General features: G+C 43.2%; 1 protein-coding gene across 1 annotated transcript in view; it reads left to right on the forward strand.

Annotated features, from left to right (window-relative positions):
* KIF6 (kinesin family member 6) overlaps positions 1-18,967 on the forward strand; it is a 402,079-nt gene that overhangs the window by 321,750 nt on the left and 61,362 nt on the right. Inside the window, exon 15 of the mRNA XM_060109677.1 lies at positions 2,194-2,249. Coding sequence (XP_059965660.1) covers positions 2,194-2,249 — 56 coding nt within the window. The remainder of the gene's footprint in view (positions 1-2,193; positions 2,250-18,967) is intronic.

An 18,967-nucleotide genomic window follows, 5' to 3' on the forward strand; every position in this document is an offset into this window, starting at 1 on the left:
AAAATGGTCTGGCGGAGACAGGGCGGCCCTCAGCCCGCACCTCTTCAGTGGGAAAGCCCTTTTTAGCTCGCGCTGGGCTGCAGAAGAGAGCATGGACAGCTCGTGGTTCCCGGTGGTGTCTGCCAGCCCTGGTGTGGGGCGGCTCTTTGGAGACGATCGACCGCAGCACTCAGCAGCTCCTCGCCGTGCCCCCACTCCCCCCCGCAAGGCACACGTGGGCACCGCCCAGGCTGGGGGCTCCCTTCCAGGCCTGTCGGAGCTTCTCTGAGCCGGGCTGCTGTGGAGATGGCCCATTCTGCCTGCAGGGTCTTCCCTCCTCCAGCTCTACTCTGGTTTCCTCCAGCATTGACATGAATTTCAACAGCTTTGCAGCCCTGCTCTTGTGTTTTCCTCATTCCCAAGAATCTAAAGCTTCCAGAACTCTCTGGAACAGGCAATAAGAGGCAATTGCTCAATGCACTCATTGAGCAATTGAGGACTATCAAACCCCATGAAATCCTAGGTATTGGGGATGGATGCAGCGACCACCAAACAATTAGAGCCCCACACTTGGCAGAACTTCAAGTATGAAGATAGTCCTCATCTGAGTGGCCTGGACCAGACCTCAGAGTCTCTCTGCCCAGGGTACAGAGGCCAGAATGAGCCCACAGAGCGCAGCACAGTGATCTACACATGATATGAACGTTTGCTGAGCTGAATTCAGTCTTCATAGCATCAAATGGGATTGCACTTCTCTCCGGAAGGTGACAGGCACTAGCTGAGGAAGGGACATATGTCATCCGTGATGAGCCTGAACACCCTTAATGAGGAGGCAGAGATGGAGTCCCAAGAAACTGAGCACTAAGAGAAAATTTAGTCCCCTTCCCTGGAAACATCTGTCTGCAATCTCAGGCCCAGCAGGCACATTCGGAAAATAGCAGTGACATCATTCACGCCTCTTTTCCACCGAGCCTGGAGGCTGCTGGGCACTCTGGCCTTTGCTTATGTTGTTCCCCTGCCTGGAATGCCCTCTTCTCCCCACTTCCTCTAACAAACTCATGCTCGACTAAAGCGTTTATGGATGAAACAATGTGACATCTGAGATTTACTGGGATCCAGAAAGATTTGGGGATGGGGCATTGACATTTCATAAGGGCCCACTGTGTGTAGGGGCCTGGATGGCATGGTTTTTACAGAGGCCATTTCCTACACTTCTCTAGCACGGGTTGGGCTCTCAGGGGGTATCTCAGGAATACCTGTTAGAAAATAGGAGTCATTAAGTAAACTCAACACAGCATCTGGTGGACTAGTGGGCAGCAATCTAAGATAGAGGAGAAGTTTCTGATAATATAGGGAAGGACTAATAATGCTAAGTAAAAACAAAAAACCCAAAGCACAAAAATCATATATATGGTATGATCTTAACTCTGTAAAAACTGGCCAGAAAGAAGACTGGATGGATCTCAAAATGAGCTTACTTCTGGGTAGGGGATAATTAAGGATTTTTTCTTCTTGTTTTTATATGTCCAAAATGTGATTTAACATCATATATAACAGGAGTAAGCAAACTCTTTCTGGAAAAAGCCAGATGATAAATATTTTCAGCTCTGCAGGCCCTATAGTCTCTGTCCCAGCCACTCGACCCTGCCTTTGCAGCGTGAGAGCAGCCTTAGACAATAAACAAACAAATTGGTATGGTTGTGTCCCATACTACTTGATTTACAGAAACTGGTGATGGGATGGATCCGCATCATGACCAGCCATAGTTTGCTGGTCAGAAAAAAAAAAAAAGGATAAGAAAAAAAAAATGTTCTTTAAGTATTCTTTGACTCTAAGATCTTGGCACTGTGATTAATAGTGTGGTACTACCACTATTGTGGTACAGAAGGCTTACAGCCGTGCTTTACTCTGGTTCCCTTGTATCATAAAATACTAGAAATCAAAAGTAGATTTGATAAATCTACATAAATCAGAGACTATGAGAATGAAGTTCTATGCTGGAGAGAGGAGTAAAAATTCACGATACCAGTAATTAATACAAATTTTATCTCTACTTTTAAGCCTAATATATTTCATTCATTTAAATTTTCTTTTATGTCTTTTGATAAAGCTTTATAATATTTTAGAGACCTCTCGGAAAGCTCTTATGTTTAAAACATAATTTAGGATGAACAGAAAAGGTTAAGCTCTCATTTCTTTTTTTTTTTCCTCCAGATTTTCTGAAGCAAAGGCCCTGGGAGAAAGTATAAATGAAGCAAGAAGTAAAATTGGTAAGCAGATGATATTCTGTGAGCCTCTTTCACAGGCCATTTTCCTGGTGAAAATCAGGTCATGATGTGCTTCCAAGTAGCTGTGAGGATGAGTTTCAGGAGGTCCCTGCCAAGGAAGCCGCTTTGAGAGCACCTCTCCTTGGAAGTTTGTCATCTCTCCTACCATCCATCAGGAAACGTAATTTCTTTTGTCTAGAACTTGAACATTTCGTCCTTATACAGCCTTGAGCTCTAGCATCTGAATGAGAAAGTTTTGCTTTTCCTGGTGTTTTCCAGCAATAGCCCAACTGGTCACAACTGTACAATTATAGCGACATTTCTCATTTTCAAGTGCCATGGAACACTTTTACACATCCCAGAGCTTATACTTATTGTTTTTGGCCCAGGTGTGCAATTTTCAGCACCATTTCAGTAAGCCGCCTGGAGGATGAGAGGAAAAAATGAGTCACTGTGCCTTCCCAGGGCACAGGCTGCCCAGCAGGGCTCCCCCACTTAAGTGAGCATCCCTGGACCCGTGAGGTTAAGGCAACAGGCAAACTCGAAAATAGTATGCCTCAGATCTTTGTCAAAGTGAGAGGAAAATGCTTCTTTCACACCAGGCTAGAAGACACACGGTGACCCATCTCCCAGGCTGGGGCAGCTTCACGAAGCTGCAGCTTCCCTGTGGCTTCATCACTGTGCTAGGGAAAGCAGGAGTTACCTGGTCACAGCTGACTCCCTGTGTCCCTCTTGTCCTCACCTTTCTCCTCTCATAAGTGAGGACAGGACGGAAACCACTATGAATGTCCCTTTTGGCTTTTCCTACAGAATATGGAAGCTCACAATAGCCTCAGGTCACTTCAGTTAGGGAAACAGGGAGCCCCGCGTTCTCTTCTGTGGCCTGAGCGGAAAGAGTTGAGGCCACCAAGCCCCGAGCCATGCCCAGTACCAGGCCAAGAATCTCCAGAGTCTCAGAGATTCTTGACTTAAGGTCCAGGATCTTGGATGGAGGAAAAATGCATCTTTATTTTCACTAACCTCTAACTGCAGTTTAGCATTTCCTCCAATGATGAATGTCGGCAGCAGGCCACAGTAGAAGTAGCAGCACCTGTCACAGTGGAAATCACAGACATTTTCATTTCACAGCACAGTTAGCAGACATCATAAAATATCTTTTATACCCATCAGTACTTCAAAATTACAGGAGTTATTAGAGTCACCAGTAGATCTTGTAATTTAATGCATTTATATAAAAGCACATAGATATTTCTATATCACAAAATTTTTTAAATTTTGATAACTACTTCAGTGTAATGGGTCTCTCTTAAAATCCTATGTAAAACTCCTTTCTTGGCGTGAATTCTCAAAACTCCTAATACTGCATGAAAAAAAATTGGGGGTCAGGAGCACTTTTCTAGAGATAATATCCATAGTTTATCTGATTCTCAAAGGGGTCAGTGACCCAAACCAATAGTGAGGGAAGGGGAAACAGGCTTAAGTTGATCCAGAGCCAGCTTGTCAGAATTGTCTGACTGGAAGTTCCTAATTGTCTGACTGGAAGTTCCTAATTGTCGTCTGACTGGAAGTTCCTAATGCAACTGGAAGTTTCATCCCTGGGGAGACAAGAGGGAAGGACATTTTATAAACCGTTTCTGCCCAGAAAGTGATAAAAAAAGTTTTGCTCTTGAAAAATACCTAACTCTCTAAACCAAAATGAAACTGTTCCAACACTAATGAACTATGCTAATTATGGAAGGCACCAGTGGCCTATACTAATACACTTAGTGTTTCTCTCTGAATACAATGAGTTGTTGTCACAAATAATTCTAAGTTCACCATAATTTTGGTGAGAAAACATACATTGATGAATCCAGTTTGCCACATTCTTGAGATGAGGCAAATTGGAGGCTGCCCTACAAGCTGCCCAAGAGGCAGGGGCCCGGGGTCTGAGGGATGTAATTGATCTTCCAGAGAGGGTGTCTGTAATTTACACACAAAGAGTCCAGATATACTAGAAGAAGCCCTGGGCAAGTAGACCTTTCTATTTTCTAGATAATAATAAGTAGGGCTCATACCAGTGTTAAAATTCAAACATGTATTGCTAACGAGAAAGTGGCTGCTAGTTCAGTGGTGTTAATAAAACCAGTGTTACTCTTACTTCATTCTATGCAAATAGTAGACTAAGACCCACCTCCTGGCCAAGCATCTTTCAAATATGCTCTTGATCCAAGGAGGGCCCAGGTCAGTGGATCACTGAGACTCAGCCGCATTACTCAACAAGCCCTTCACGGTGCTTGACCACAGGGAGTAGCCCCTCCACCACTGCATCTCAGACACAAGGTTAAGATTAAGGAAGTACAAGGTGGAACTTGTACACATATTTAAAATTTCCAAGGCAATCTTGGAGGAAACTGGTTTCAAGAGATTTATGACATTACTGAGTGCATTTTTCCTAGGGAGAAATTAAATCAAGTGGAATTTTCATTCCCCTACAAGTCCTTTAATTAATCTAAGAGTCAGGAAGTGGGAGCGTGGCACAGATGTACCATGACCTGTGTGGGATGATGACTCAGCTCCCCTCCCAAACTGAGCTACATCCTGCCTCTGGACCCCGGGGCAGGAGTGAGATGCTGGCGGCGGGGGTGGGGGGTGCACATGTAATTGGCCTGCTGAGAGGAAATGGAAGCTGTGTTTGTGATCTACACATCAGCCAGCCCACATGCTTAGAGTTCAGGTTGCCACTGTCTCTTCTCAGGCAATTTGCTTTTTCTCTGACATCGTGATCTAGACCTGCCACTTGAATTTCATTCTTAAAAATCCCTAAAGGCTACTAATTCAGGAGTGACCACATAATACCTAATGTTTACATGACATAATCAGTCAACCCAAACTTCCATATTGTTTCCTTTTCTTATAACAAGCCAACCCAAACTAGGTAGATTAAACTCTGGCCACAAACCCCTTTTTTGTCCTTCTCTGTACACCATTTACATCAGTCCTGATGTTGAAACAAGTTGAAATCAGAAATGGAAGAAATAACCAACTTAGGATCTCCCCCAAAAAATAACGGTGTCTTTGTTTCAGAAAGGAGAGCCATTTTCATTGCATTTGCCTGTCCCATACACAATAACATTTAAGCTGCTTTCCATCACATGGGGCTGTGTTTTGAACACATTCATGTATACCCACCTCCATTCATCATATCTCTAAAAATGCCATTAAAGCCCAAACTGTAGGGAAAGAAATAGACGGCTTCCAAAGCAGCGGCATAAACCAGGCCATTTTTCACTTATTAAAATCCTGGCGTTGGTTTTTCTACGTCAGTGAACTACCACTGGCAGCATTGTCTTTGGCAACAAAGGACAATGATGGCTGTTCTTTGGCTTGAGGCCCACCCTCGACCAGTCCCGGAACCAGCTGCTGTGGAGGCAGGTGAAAGAGTCTGACTGACACGTCTTGGCACCTCTTCGCCCTCCACAGACCCCTCCAGGCCTAAAGGAAAATGCCCATCACAGGTCGCTGCACAGAAGGGTTTTCACCGGGGAGCCAATCAGTGATCACTTCAGAAATCACAAGCAATGTAATAGGAGTAGCTGTCAGAGAGCAGGAAATGCTAGAAAAGCTAACAGAACATTCTGGAAGTTTTCTTTCTCCTACTCCACATTCAAAGAAGGACCCCCAACCCACCATTTGAACAGTACACTTTTTAAAAATGTTTCTCCTGAACATTTGGGATTTGGGAAAATCATTACTCAGATCTGAGTCTCCATCGGCAGAATACATAGGACTATTTTCCGTTGTGCATTTTCTGTACTTTCATCTTCTGCTGAGGTTTACTTCTAGACTTACCTCGTGCATATTGGCTTCTAGTATCTCACCCTGGCGTAAAGGAAAGACTATATCCAGATCGTCTTGCTAGGCTGTGAAGACCTCTATCAAGTCTATCCTTTTGTTACCATTTGTCACCAACTCTGAATAACCATCACACCCACAGCAGCTTCATAGAGCACTGACTCTGGGACATGTCAAGAATTTGACAAGCGCATTATCTAATTTAATCCTCACAGAGAAGAGTCATTACCTATAAAGTGGATATTACCATATGTCATAGAGTCTAAAATAAACAATTTTTACAGTCTTAACACCTCTGAAGTCAGGAAACATTTGACCATCCACTTGGCCATTTTTTCATTTTAAAAACCTCTGTGATGAGACAGGGTCTTACAATTGATATAGTCTAGATTCTATGAAATATAGTATTATCATTATTTTGCAGATTTTTTAAAAACAGAGTTTCAGGGAGATGGCCTACTAAGTGGCCAAGCTGGAGTCAAAGTCCATTTCTGTCTAACTCCAAAACTTTTAAATACAGTATACTATCCCCATAAATTCAGATTTATCTGATTCTGAAGGTTTTTTTCTTAGTTTAACATTTCACTAAGCTGTTACTCAGTTTTCCTGAATCTCTGCCCTTTATCTGATGTGCCCAACAAAAGGCTCACACTAGACCCTAGCTCATGCACACATAGCCCAAGAAGATGAAAAGGGTCTTTGTAACATGATTAATGATAGGTCAACTTTTGCCCAGTGGGGCTCAGTTGCAGAGGCGTGAGTGGGGTCAGACACCCAGCCTACCCTTGCTCTCCATTCCACGTGCACTGGCCCACAGTTGTATCTGCCGTAGGAAGAGGCGCCTTTTTCCAATTTGCAGAAAGGTGCACTGCGGGCTTGCAGCATCCCTGGTAGGCTTCAGTGTCCCACATTTCAACTATCATTTTCAGTGGTTTGGAAAATAGAATAGAGGGGTTGTATTTTCAGGCTCTATAAAATTCCAGCTCAGTGGGTTTATTGATGCTTCAGAAAACATGAGAGAATTCAAAGCATAAACTTAGATGAGGTTAGTAGGAATGGGTGTAATGAAGTGCTTATGCTTAAGTACCAAAACCAGCACCAATAAATTGGACTAGAGAAAGCCTGATTAAGGCTAGGCATAGAAATCATCAGGGACCATAAAATAAAAATATGTCACCATAAAATGAAAAAATACTATGTTCTCAAAAGTAAGAAATGCAAAAGTCAAGACGTCACCCTTTCGCTCTGCCCAGCATTTCCAGGTGTGCTGTGTTTCCTTGGGAGTTCTGCCTCTCTACAGGAAGAGAGATGGTTCAGAGAAAAGCAGCTAAAGTCATGCTGAAAAAGTTATGAGGTAGATTTTTGGGCTTTATTAAGTAATCCACCAAGTTTATTTTAAATAATAAGCTCTGCTTGCCTGTTAGAGTATTTAGTTCGATTTTTCTAATTACTCGTATCAAACAAATTTAATTAATCTGTGTTCAGCTTGTATTGACCAGGATGTTTGTCTGTAAGTATGAAAGGAAATTTATTGTCTCATGTAATAACCAGGAAATCCAAGGAATACAGTTGGCTTCACATGCAACCTCATCCCCCTCCTCCTCTCCCCTCCTCCCATCTCTCAGTGCTACTCGACTAGGTTCTCTGATAGCCTCTCCCCATTTAGTGGAAAGCTCTAGGCTTACATGGTTTATAGAATTCCTAATCCCAGTAAACAGGGTCTTTTCCAACATTGTTGGCAAAAGTCCCTGGAGGGAGGAATGACTGGCCTGGCTGAGGTCATACACCCATCTCTGAAGCAGCCCCTGCATTCGGGGGAATGAAACACTCTGACTGACTGGTCCTAGATCCTGTGCCCACTCCTCGGGGCTTAGCCCATCTGCTCCACACAAGCTGAACACGATTTTTAGGGAATTAAAGGGGTATCTTTCTCCAAAGGAAGAAATGTTGGGCTGACAACAATCATATTCACTACAAACCTTTCAGATATTGATCTGTGGCTTGAAACAAGATGCATCTGTAAAGGAATGAATAGTAGTTCCTGTGAGAGACTACAACTTTAGAGTAATTTATCCTGGAAAAAAGAAAGCTGTGAGTAAGGAATTTAAAAACTAGCTTAAGTACTGGTGCCTCTGCTATAATGGAATAAATGCAAAATTGCATGATAAAAAAACTAGCAGGGATTGTAGAAAAATTAAGACTGGGAAGACCTCTCAAAACCCATGCAATTTTATAACTAGTACTCTAACAAAGCCAATTGCAATGCTAATAAAAATAATGATATAAATTAAAAAGACATGTTAAATTCCTAATGCACAAGGAAACACTATGTAAAACATCCATTTTTTTTTTCCAAAATGAGGCTATCGTGGTAGAAGAGCATATAGGAAGGGCTGAGGGCTGAGTTATGGAGGCGTGAACAACACATACAAAGATGGGAAGGGCCCCTCAACAAGGAAGAAGTGCTTCCTTCTAAGAAGGATCACTGACCACAATGGACTCAGAGGAAGAGTATGGGGAGAGGGCTGTGTTCAGTCCTGAGCTTCCCCCTCCACCTGCTGGGCTCAGCTCTGCTAGTTTTGTGTTTAACGACCTTTCCTTGGTGATGCAAAACTTGAATTTACTAGGAAAAAAATCCTATGTCGGGGCTTCCCTGGTGGCGCAGTGGTTGAGAGTCCGCCTGCCTATGCAGGGGACACAGGTTCGTGCCCCGGTCCGGGAGGATCCCGCATGCCGCGGAGCGGCTAGGCCCATGAGCCATGGCCGCTGAGCCTGCACGTCCGGAGCCTGTGCTCTGCAGCGGGAGGGGCCACAACAGTGAGAGGCCCGCGTACCGCAAAAAAAAAAAAAAAAAAAAAAAAAAATCCTATGTCAACAAATGAGTCTGCTGTATGACACTGACCTCAGCTCCCTCTAACCAACTGCATATGAGTGATTCCTGTTAAAGAAACCTAGTTGCGTGAGGACAGACTGTGTATTACTTGCTATTATACAGAGGGACCAGTAAATTGTAGTTCATCTTTAAGGAGACTCAAAAAGGAAGAAAAAATTTTCAGTTGTATTGAAACTATAGCTCATCATGTGAAAAAGACATTTTGTCAGAAAAGGTAATTAAATGGATATAGATTCTAGGAATCATTAAAAGCAGGATAGATTGGCACCTTTCTGAGATGACTCAGTGTATATAGAGATGAAAAGAGCAAAGCAGATTTCTTAAAGTCCTTTCTGTAACAATTCAGAATGTTGAGATTCCAAGACGTGCAGTTATTGGAATGACAGCCCATAACCAGTACGACTGATGTCTTCATAGAATTGATTGAATGTTTGCGGTCATACTTTGGAGATCAAACAACAACAACAACAAAATGACTTGAGCAAGCTGGAGGGCTGTGGAGTATATTAATTGACAAGAGGTAACAGTAACAATTGTCATATATAAAGAAGGAAGCAGTGATTTGGCTGGAATGCCAGGAAAAAAAGGAAAAAAAGATGGATGGCTGCCTCCCAAGAGTTCTGACAGGGTGGTCTTACCTTAGTGAATGAAACAACGTCCGGGATCTGGCCTTGCTGGGTGGACTCAGGAAGGCTGTCCAGTGCCAATCAAACTCACTGTAAACCAGAGAGACAATCTATTAATTCTCCATGGAGGATGTTCTTGTATAGACAGGAACTCTTAAACTGCCTCCATCCAGGGCCCCTTCTCCCAGGGGAAAAAGTAGGTTCCTTATTGGAAGGTTAGTAAATAAGCATCCCCAAGCACAAAGAGAGTCAAAAAAAGGAGAAGAGTTTTGACAGATAGGTTCCCACAGTCACGGTGAAGCCACGCCAGGCGTCCACCGCCCGCGGGAGCGAATATCCCCACAGCAATTCAGGCAGCCTCCAGCCCGACCACCCCTCTTCTGTGCACAGTACCCTTTTCTCCAGAAAAGATAGAAACCATTTGTTAGGTTTCTACTTACTAAACTATAATTATATCCCCCCTCCTGCCCCTCGAGGGTGAACCCCAAGTCACTTTGCTTCAGGTCATAGGAATCATCAGTTTTACTTTGGCCCCCTTGATTTTCAGACATAGAAACCCAGTTGAGCTAGCTCAGGCCTAGGATGCATGCATGGTGATGAATCTCCCTGAGATACAGCCATGAGATCTGAGAGCCCTCCAAGCTGGAACGGGAGCCAGAGCCAGGAGCTGGGGTGGGGTTAAGGGGGTCATCGGGAACCAGCGCGGTTCCAGAGCCCAGCACACTCCCCGTGCCTCCCTTGGGGCCTCTTGCTACCTCTGTGCACGTCTGCTCTTGCAACCTGCTGGCCCTGCTGACCCTGGGTCCTGCTTGCTCGTGGCTTTGGTCTGCTCTGGCCCCAGCTGTACCTGAAAGCATCCTTTAACTCTGTTCCCAAGGTAACAAGCTAATTATTTGCTTGTTTCTTAGCTCAAAGTTATGAGAAAGAGAACTTGACTGGTCCGATTTATCTTTTCTAGGCCTTCAGGACAGCTGCTGATGGCGAGCTTAAGAATGTGCTGTCTTTGAGTCAGAAATGTACCTCTGGTCCAGGCAGATGTGGCCAGGGAGGAAGAGAGGTCTTGTGTTTCTGAAAGTGTCCACCTAGGCAAAAGAGGGTGTGACAGGGGAGGTTTCTGTTTTATAAACAGGATGGATAGAGCAGGCACAATGATTGACACCTTGTAGTCTCTCAGTTCTATCTCACGGGTGTGAAGATTTTTGCCAGTTCAACTCTTATAAGGCGACATCAGTTCCTTTATTTCTAGGTTCTCCAGGAAGCATCTTGCCCTTGTCCCTTTGTTTTACCAACAATAATAGTGACTAGTCTTTGCAAAGTGCATTATAATTTATAGGGATTTAATTTATTTTTATCTCATCAAATTCGATGATCTTTTCTTTTACAACTTCCTCCAGTGCTTTTGTACTTAGAAAGGGTCATTGTAACAGCAATAATGATGGATTGTTCATTGCCTGGTATTTGTTTAATGCTTTCCTAAATTTTCTTATAGTTTTTTTTATTGTTCTATTTTTCACACTCATTTGGGATTTATTGTGGAATGCGGTATAAGCTGAGGCTCTAAGTTGAATCTTTTTCAAACAACCAATTTTCTCAACACCTATTTCATTTAATGAAATGCCTTAAAATAAAATTTCTTCTCATAGGAGAGTCATTTCAGATTTTCAGAAGGCAGCTGATGCATCCTAATCTCATCACAGCAGTAATATACATTCTTGACATGATAATTTTCATACAAGTATTTCAAAAATAAGTTTCCCAGCAGATACTATTATCTAGAGATCAGAATAACCCTGCAGAAAAGTGCCAACTTTTATGTAAACCAGGAAGCTCACAGATGGGGAACAGTAGCCGTGTATCTGTACATGGGTGGTCCCTGCAGGCTCTGTCGGCGCCCTCTGAAGGGAAGGAGATGGTCTTTAAATAACAGCAGCACAAGCTGGGCTCCCCTTACTCATTTGCCAGGGGAAGATAGTTGGTACCATATTTTCTCACTTCCAAGGAGAAAAAGTGTATCTCGTTTTCTTACATTGATTAAAAAGGGGGAATAATGATAGCTAAGACGGAAATGAGAGTAGGGGCTTTGTCAGTGATGCCGTACAGGGAAGATCTGAAAACAGCAGGTTTGCTGTGTCCACTGTCTACCACCCTGAAATCACTGATGAGCCCGCCTGCTGAAAAGTACCGTGTTTCAAAAACACAGCACACACAAGAGTGGGACTCTCCCCTCCCTGCAGTGGCCGTTCTGCTCCGGATGGAGATGGCCATGGTTTGGTGTTGGCCTCATGTCATAACAGGACTCCGTGGACCAGCCCTGCTCTCTAATGAATGGTCTGCACGACAGCTTACTTAAGCCTAAAACATACACGTGAAGCTCCACAGCAAGGCGTGCTAGTTACAGCACAGGCCTTCAGAGGAGGCAATGAAACACCACGCAGAGACATTTGTGCAGCCGCCGGCACTCTGTGCTCCCCTTCTGGCAGGTAGACGGCTGCCGTTCAGGCAGCATTTATAAAGCAGGGAAGCTCCCTCCCGAGCACATCTAGGCTACATCACTAATCAGGCATATCATGAACAAAAGCCCAACCCTGGGCAGCTACCTGAGCAAATCTGAAAGGGGGTCCAGTGGCAGGGCAACCAGAGTGAGTGCCACAGGGACTCCCCAAAGTCTGGTATCAATGTTTGGTCAGAGCTGGGGTTGCCCAAAAGGACTGGGAGTAAACAGAGACGTATGCAGCCAACCATCATGTGTCTAAGCACAGATTTTGGGCCACTAAGAGTCAAAGAGATTGAGTCCACTCCAAACATGAGTGCCCCTTTGAGGTAGATGCCTAGAAGTAGAACTGGGGAGAACAACAGCAGATATGCATTTTTAATTTTCATGAGTACTCCCCAGTTGCCTTTGCAAAAGTGTTTCATAAGTTTATATTCGCATCAGTGTGTGACAGTACCCATTCCTCTGCATCCTTGCTTTTACATCATAATATCAGTCATTTTAGGCTTTGCCAGTTGGAGAGCAAAAAATGGTATTTCTTTATCATCTTAATTTGCATTTCACTGACAGCTGGTGGAAGTGAGTATTTTTCATGTGTCTCATATCCTTTGCCCATTGGTTGGTTGAAGTTCTCTTTTTGATTTGTAGGAGCACTTAGTATCCTCTGGATATTGGGCCTTTCTCCATGGAATATTTGGCAAATGTTTTCTTCCAGTCTGTCACTTGTTTTAGTTTTCTCTTAAGATTTTTGGAAGAACCCTAGAACAGTTGCTTATCTCTAATTTTTAAAAATTTCCTTGGATAAGACTAATCTGTCTGCTCTTCTTTTTTTTGAAGTTTTCCACAAGTCCCACAAGTTGGGAGTTATCAACCCTGACTCACCATAACTCTGCCCCAAAGATGTCCAAGATAACTTTGATCATACTGCGCAGATCTCACTGAAACATATATGGGTTAAAATTGAACATGATGATGATTGCAGATCATTGTCTTTTGGCCACTAGCCACTACATGAATGCATGAGTCCTGCGTACAGATGGTTAACCTTTTAGCAGACCACAAATCTGGCAGTCTTACTGCTGAAAACATAAGCTTTGTAATGAGGTAAAAACTGATTTTATTAACTTAATCTTTATTGAAGACATCTTTAATGATGCCTGAATATTTTAAAAACTTAATCGTGTTTTGCAAAACAACCTATTATGTTTAGGCAATACTGAAATCTAGAAAACCTGCTAATAAATAATTGGAATGTCACACTACCTGGTAACTCATTAGCAAATACTAGGGTCCTTGGGTACTCCCTTTGTTGGAAGACAAAAGCAGATAATTAAGGAATGAGTACAGAAATGGGTAAAGTGCCAAGTAAACTTAATAGACAAGGGACATCAAAGACATAAAGCTTATTAATTGCCTGCACCTGTAATCCAAAGCAAGGCCAGGTCTATATTTGAAGGTAGTGAAACAACGTATTCAGTGTATTCCTGCAGAGGTGTCTTGTAAAACGGAAAAACTATGTCATGGAGAGGAGTCATGAAGGGTCTAGCTTCAACTCACCCCTGGTGAGATAACTGGGACACAACCTTCATTAACTCCCATTACAGAGGTGATGTCACATGCAAAAAGGGGTCCAACACCTGGAAGGCCGGATGGTGCGATGGTGACTCTGTAGTCAGCACTCAGTGGGACAATAATGGCAGTACCTCTCTTCTGCTGCTACTGGGGGCAGAGGAGGAACTGCAGAGGAAGGAGGTCAGAGTCAGGGTTGACTCAAACTGCTGCCAAAGGCAAAAAGCTGTTCAGCTGCTAAAGTAGAATCCAAGGACATTGATTCCGAAAGAGAGAAATCCATCGAACAGAAGGGTCTGGTGGAGAGGGAGGAAGTTGGCCACCTTTAAATTAGAATTCTGGGTGATTAGTAGTAAAGATTGCATTCTAAAGGTGAATATCCCCAAGCCACAGCTCCAGTCAATTCCTCCTCACTCAGAAACCTCTGAGGCCTACCCATTGCCAACCAAAAATATTCATGCCCCTTTAGCCTTTCTAAATTCTTATCCATGTCGATATAATTATATTAAATTCATATACTTACATGAAGGGTTGGGTTGCTTGTCTTACCAAAAAAAAAAAAGAGAGAGAAAGATAAAAAGCATATTATGGGGTCTTCCCTGGTGGCACAGTGGTTGGGAATCTGCCTGCCAATGCAGGGGACAGGGGTTCGAGCCCTGTTCTGGGAAGATCCCACATGCTGCAGAGCAGCTAAGCCCGTGTGCTACAGCTACTGAGCCTGTACTCTAGAGCCCACGAGCCACAGTACTGACCCCACATGCCACAACTACTGAAACCCGCATGCCTAGAGCCTGTGCTCCGCAGCAAGAGAAGCCATCACAATGAGAAGCCCGTGCGCTACAACAAAGAGTAGCCCCTGCTCACCACAACTAGAGAAAGCCCATGTGCAGCAATGAAGTCCCACCCAACACGGCCAAAAATAAAATAAATAAATAAATTTATTTTTTTAAAAAGCATATTATGTACATTTCTCTGCATCCTGCTTTTCACTGTATCCTGAATTTCATATACATATGAATATACATATAAAATCCCTCCACATCAGCTGGGGTAGTTATATTTCATTCTGTTTAATAGCTGCATAATATTCTATAGAATGATTGTGTCACAACATTTTTCTATCATTTTCCAGTTAACAGGTATTTGCCTTATTCCATTTTTCTGCCATACAGTGTGCTGCAATAAACATCCATGCACATATATCCTTTTATACTGGTCCTTTTACTTCAATGGAAACTTTTCCTGTAAAGGACCAGATAGTAAATATTTTAGGCTTTGTGGGCTTCCTATGGTCTCTGTTGCATATTCTTCTTCTTCTTCTTTTTTTTTTTACAACTCTATAAAAATGTAAAAACCATTCTTAGGTCACAGTCCAAAGCCATACAAAAACAGACCACAGGACAGATTGGCTTGCCAGCCCTAGTTTGCCAATCCTTGGAATAGAGTCCTAGGAGTAGGATTTCTTCCTGAGAGTATTATAATTTTTGCTGCTTTCTTGAATGGAATATTGTTCCATTTCCTGGGATAGAAAAAAAATCTGTTAAAAAAATAGATTTTTCTTGTACCCAGTCATCCTACCAAATTCTCTTTTCAATTTTAGTGGGCTTTTTCTTGCTATAGTTTCTTGAATTTTCTAGAAATGAAATCATATTCATCACAAAAGAAAAATCTTTTTCCAGTATTTGCACTTAGTATTTTATTTTCTTGTCTTATTGCATTCATTAGAGCTTCTGAATCACTATTAGCTAATAACAGTAACAGCCTCTCCTTTCTTGTTCCCAGGTTTAATGAAAATGGCTTAAGATTACATTATTTAGAATGACAAAAGACATCATAGGAATGTGATAAATATTGCCATACATCACCCAAGTCCAGGCTGTTAGAATTTCTGTAGTATGAATTTTTTGTTTTGTTTTGTTTTGTTTGTTTGTTTTGTTTTTGTGGTACGTGGGCCTCTCGCTGTTGTGGCCTCTCCAGTTGGGGAGCACAGGCTCTGGACTCACAGGCTCAGTGGCCATGGCTCATGGGCCCAGCTGCTCCACGGCATGTGGGATCTTCCCGGATCAGGGCACGAACCCGTGTCCCCTGCGTCGGCAGGCGGACTCTCAACCACTGCGCCACCAGGGAAGCCCTGTAGTATGAATTTGATACGAGGCAGAGCCACAGTGCTCTCGACACAGGACCAGAAAGGCAGGTAATGGAGAGATTCAGTGGTTGAGAATTGGCCTGGTTGGTAGTCAGAGGATCAGGAAGGTACAAATGTCTGAGGTTTGATAAGGAATTAAATACAGCGTAAATAGATCAGCTAATGAGCTGGGTGAAGGAGAGAGATGAGTCTGCTCTTACGATGAAAAAAGAAAATGAAGCAAATATTATGGATGAGATTTTTCAGCCCTAACTGTACAACTGGCTAGTGAGAAGGACATATTCTTAAAATTAAAAAAACAAAACAGAAACAAGCAAACAAACACAAAAACAGTGTGAGTTTCCAGTTCTGGACAAGGTAACCACACTCCATCCCGTCTGTCCTACTGAAGGCAACTATAAACCATGGACAGAACACATGGAGCAGCTATCTGAGAATTCCAAAAAGTAAGTGGTAGCAGGCAACTCAGGGAAGGAGATCAGAATTCAAAGTGCCATCAAATTGGCACTCCCAGAGAATCTTCTGGTAGCAGAGAAGCAGCAGCAGCAGCCAAACGGAAGCCTAAAACTCTGATGGAGGAGACTCCTCAATTCTGAACAGAACTGTGGTACCAAAAACATGGGAAGACTTCCCACTGCTCTTTCCTCTCTGTCCTCCCACTACTTGGTGTGAGATGCAGACATAGTCATGGGAGTTGCATGGCAGCATTGAGGGGTCCAGGAGCCAGGTCTCAGAAAGTGATAACGTGTCACGTAGATCACAGAGAGAAGGAGATCAAGACAGTAATTCCATAAAGTTGTTTATATTAACTACAGGGCTCACCTTCAGGCTGAGCATGCACGGATCTAAAGAGCATGCCAAAGGCTTTGACAATCCTGCTATAAGATAGAGCAGCACCCAAGTCCCATACTGGCCACTGGGTAGCACACACATGGAACAAATCTGAAAAACACTGCAGAGCCTTTGAAAACGAAGCCAACATTGGAACCACAGTCCAAAGAAGGCTTACTGGAATTTGTGACCTGAACCTAACCAGATTGATTGTCTGCTGAAACAGACAAACAAACAAAAATCAGTAGTCTCCTTAGGATTTAAACAAGATCTTGAAAATGTTCAGGATGTGATCCAAAATTACTTAGCATAAGAAGAACCAAGAAAATCTCAACTCACAAGGGAAAAGACAACAAATAAGTACCAGCCCCAACATAACACAGTGTTAAAAGTATCAGACAGGGACTTCCCTGGTGGTCCAGTGGGTAAGACTCCAAGCTCCCAATGTGAGGGGCCTGGGTTCGATCCCTGGTCATGGAACTAGATCCCGCACGCATGCTGCAACTAAAGATCCCACGTGCCGCAACTAAGACCCAGTGCAGCCAAAATAAATAAATAAATATTATTTTTTTAAAAAAAACTATCAGACAAAGACTTAAAGCAGCTCCTAAAACCATGCTTCAAGAATTAAGGGGCCTCCCTGGTGGCGCAGTGGTTAAGAGTCCGCCTGCCGATGCAGGGGATACAGGTTCGTGCCCCGGTCTGGGAGGATCCCATATGCCGCGGAGCGGCTGGGCCCGTGAGCCGTGGCCGCTGGGCCTGCGCGTCCGGAGCCTGTGCTCCGCAACGGGAGAGGCCACAGCAGTGAGAGGCCCACATACCGCAAAAAGGAAAAAAAAAAAAAAAAAAAAAAAAGAATTAAGGAAAAAAACTCTTGAAATGGGCTTCCCTGGTGGCGCAGTGGTTGAGAGTCCGCCTGCCAATGCAGGGGACGCAGGTTTGTGCCCCAGTCCGGGAAGATCCCACATGCCACGGAGCTGCTGGGCCCGTGAGCCATGGCCACTGAGCCTGCGTGTCCAGAGCCTGTGCTCCGCAACGGGAGAGGCCACAACAGTGAGAGGCCCACGTACCGCAAAAGAAAAAAAAAAAAAAAAAACTCTTGAAACAAACCAAAGATATATGATGGCAAATGAGCACATGCAAAGATACTCAACATCATTAGTAGTTAGAGAAAGGTAAAAATAAAACAATGATGAGATATCACTATACCTTTACTGAAATAGATTTAAAAAATTTTTTTAAACTGACAATACCAAGTGCTGACAAGGATGTGGAACAAGTGGAACTCATACATTGAGAATGCAAAATGGTAAAGACACTTTGGAAAACACTTTGGCAGTTTCTTATAAAGTTACACATAGATATATGATACAACTTGGCTATTTACCCTAGAGAAATTAAAACTTATGTTCACACAAAAACTTGTAGACAGATGTGTATAGCAGTCCTCTTCATAACTGGCAAAAACTGGAAATAACCCAAATGTCTTTTGTTGAGTGAATGGCTCAACTACATAAAATAGAATACTACTCAGCAATAAACAGAACAAACTACTGGTACATATGACAAACACAAAGCCTCAGATGCATTGTGCTCATAAACTTGTACACAACCTATCTCCACTTCTATGACATTCTGAAAAAGACAACTATAGTGATAATGAGCAGGAGTGGAGGAGAGTGTGAATCCAACAGGGCAGGATGAGGGAGTTTTGTGAAGTAATAGAACTTTTGGGAATCCTGATTGCGATGGTGGTTACACAAATCTATGTATGTGTTAAATCTCATAGAATTGTCCATGCGTGCATACACGCACTCACAGCCAAGTCAATTTTACTGTATGCTAATTTAATAAATAAAGTTTAAAATAAAACAGGATGAGTCCACAAGAAAAGAAGATGGAAGGGAATATTCAACATATCTCAGCTATAATTTTGAAATGAATCTTATATAGAGGACAGAAATTTTTTTTTTTTTTTTTTTTTTGCCATACACGGGCCTCTCACTGCTGTGGCCTCTCCCGTCGCGGAGCACAGGCTCCAGATGCGCAGGCTCAGCGGCCATGGCTCACGGGCCCAGCAGCTCCGCAGCATGTGGGATCTTCCCAGACTGGGGCACGAACCTGTGTCCCCTGCAGTGGCAGGCGGACTCTCAACCACTGCACCACCAGGGAAGCCCGAGGACAGACATTTTTTAAAATTTTCTCTGGGAAGACAATTGTGTGTAAGTTAAGGGTACAAGATTTGGTCAATTATTTCAGGCTGAACACAGTAGGAACCTTTACTACAGTTTTTCCACAGTTCGGGCAGGGCTGTCAAGAGTGAAAGAGTAG

The sequence above is a fragment of the Mesoplodon densirostris genome, chromosome 10 (genome assembly GCF_025265405.1).
Source record: "Mesoplodon densirostris isolate mMesDen1 chromosome 10, mMesDen1 primary haplotype, whole genome shotgun sequence".
Classification (NCBI taxonomy): Eukaryota; Metazoa; Chordata; class Mammalia; order Artiodactyla; family Ziphiidae; genus Mesoplodon; species Mesoplodon densirostris.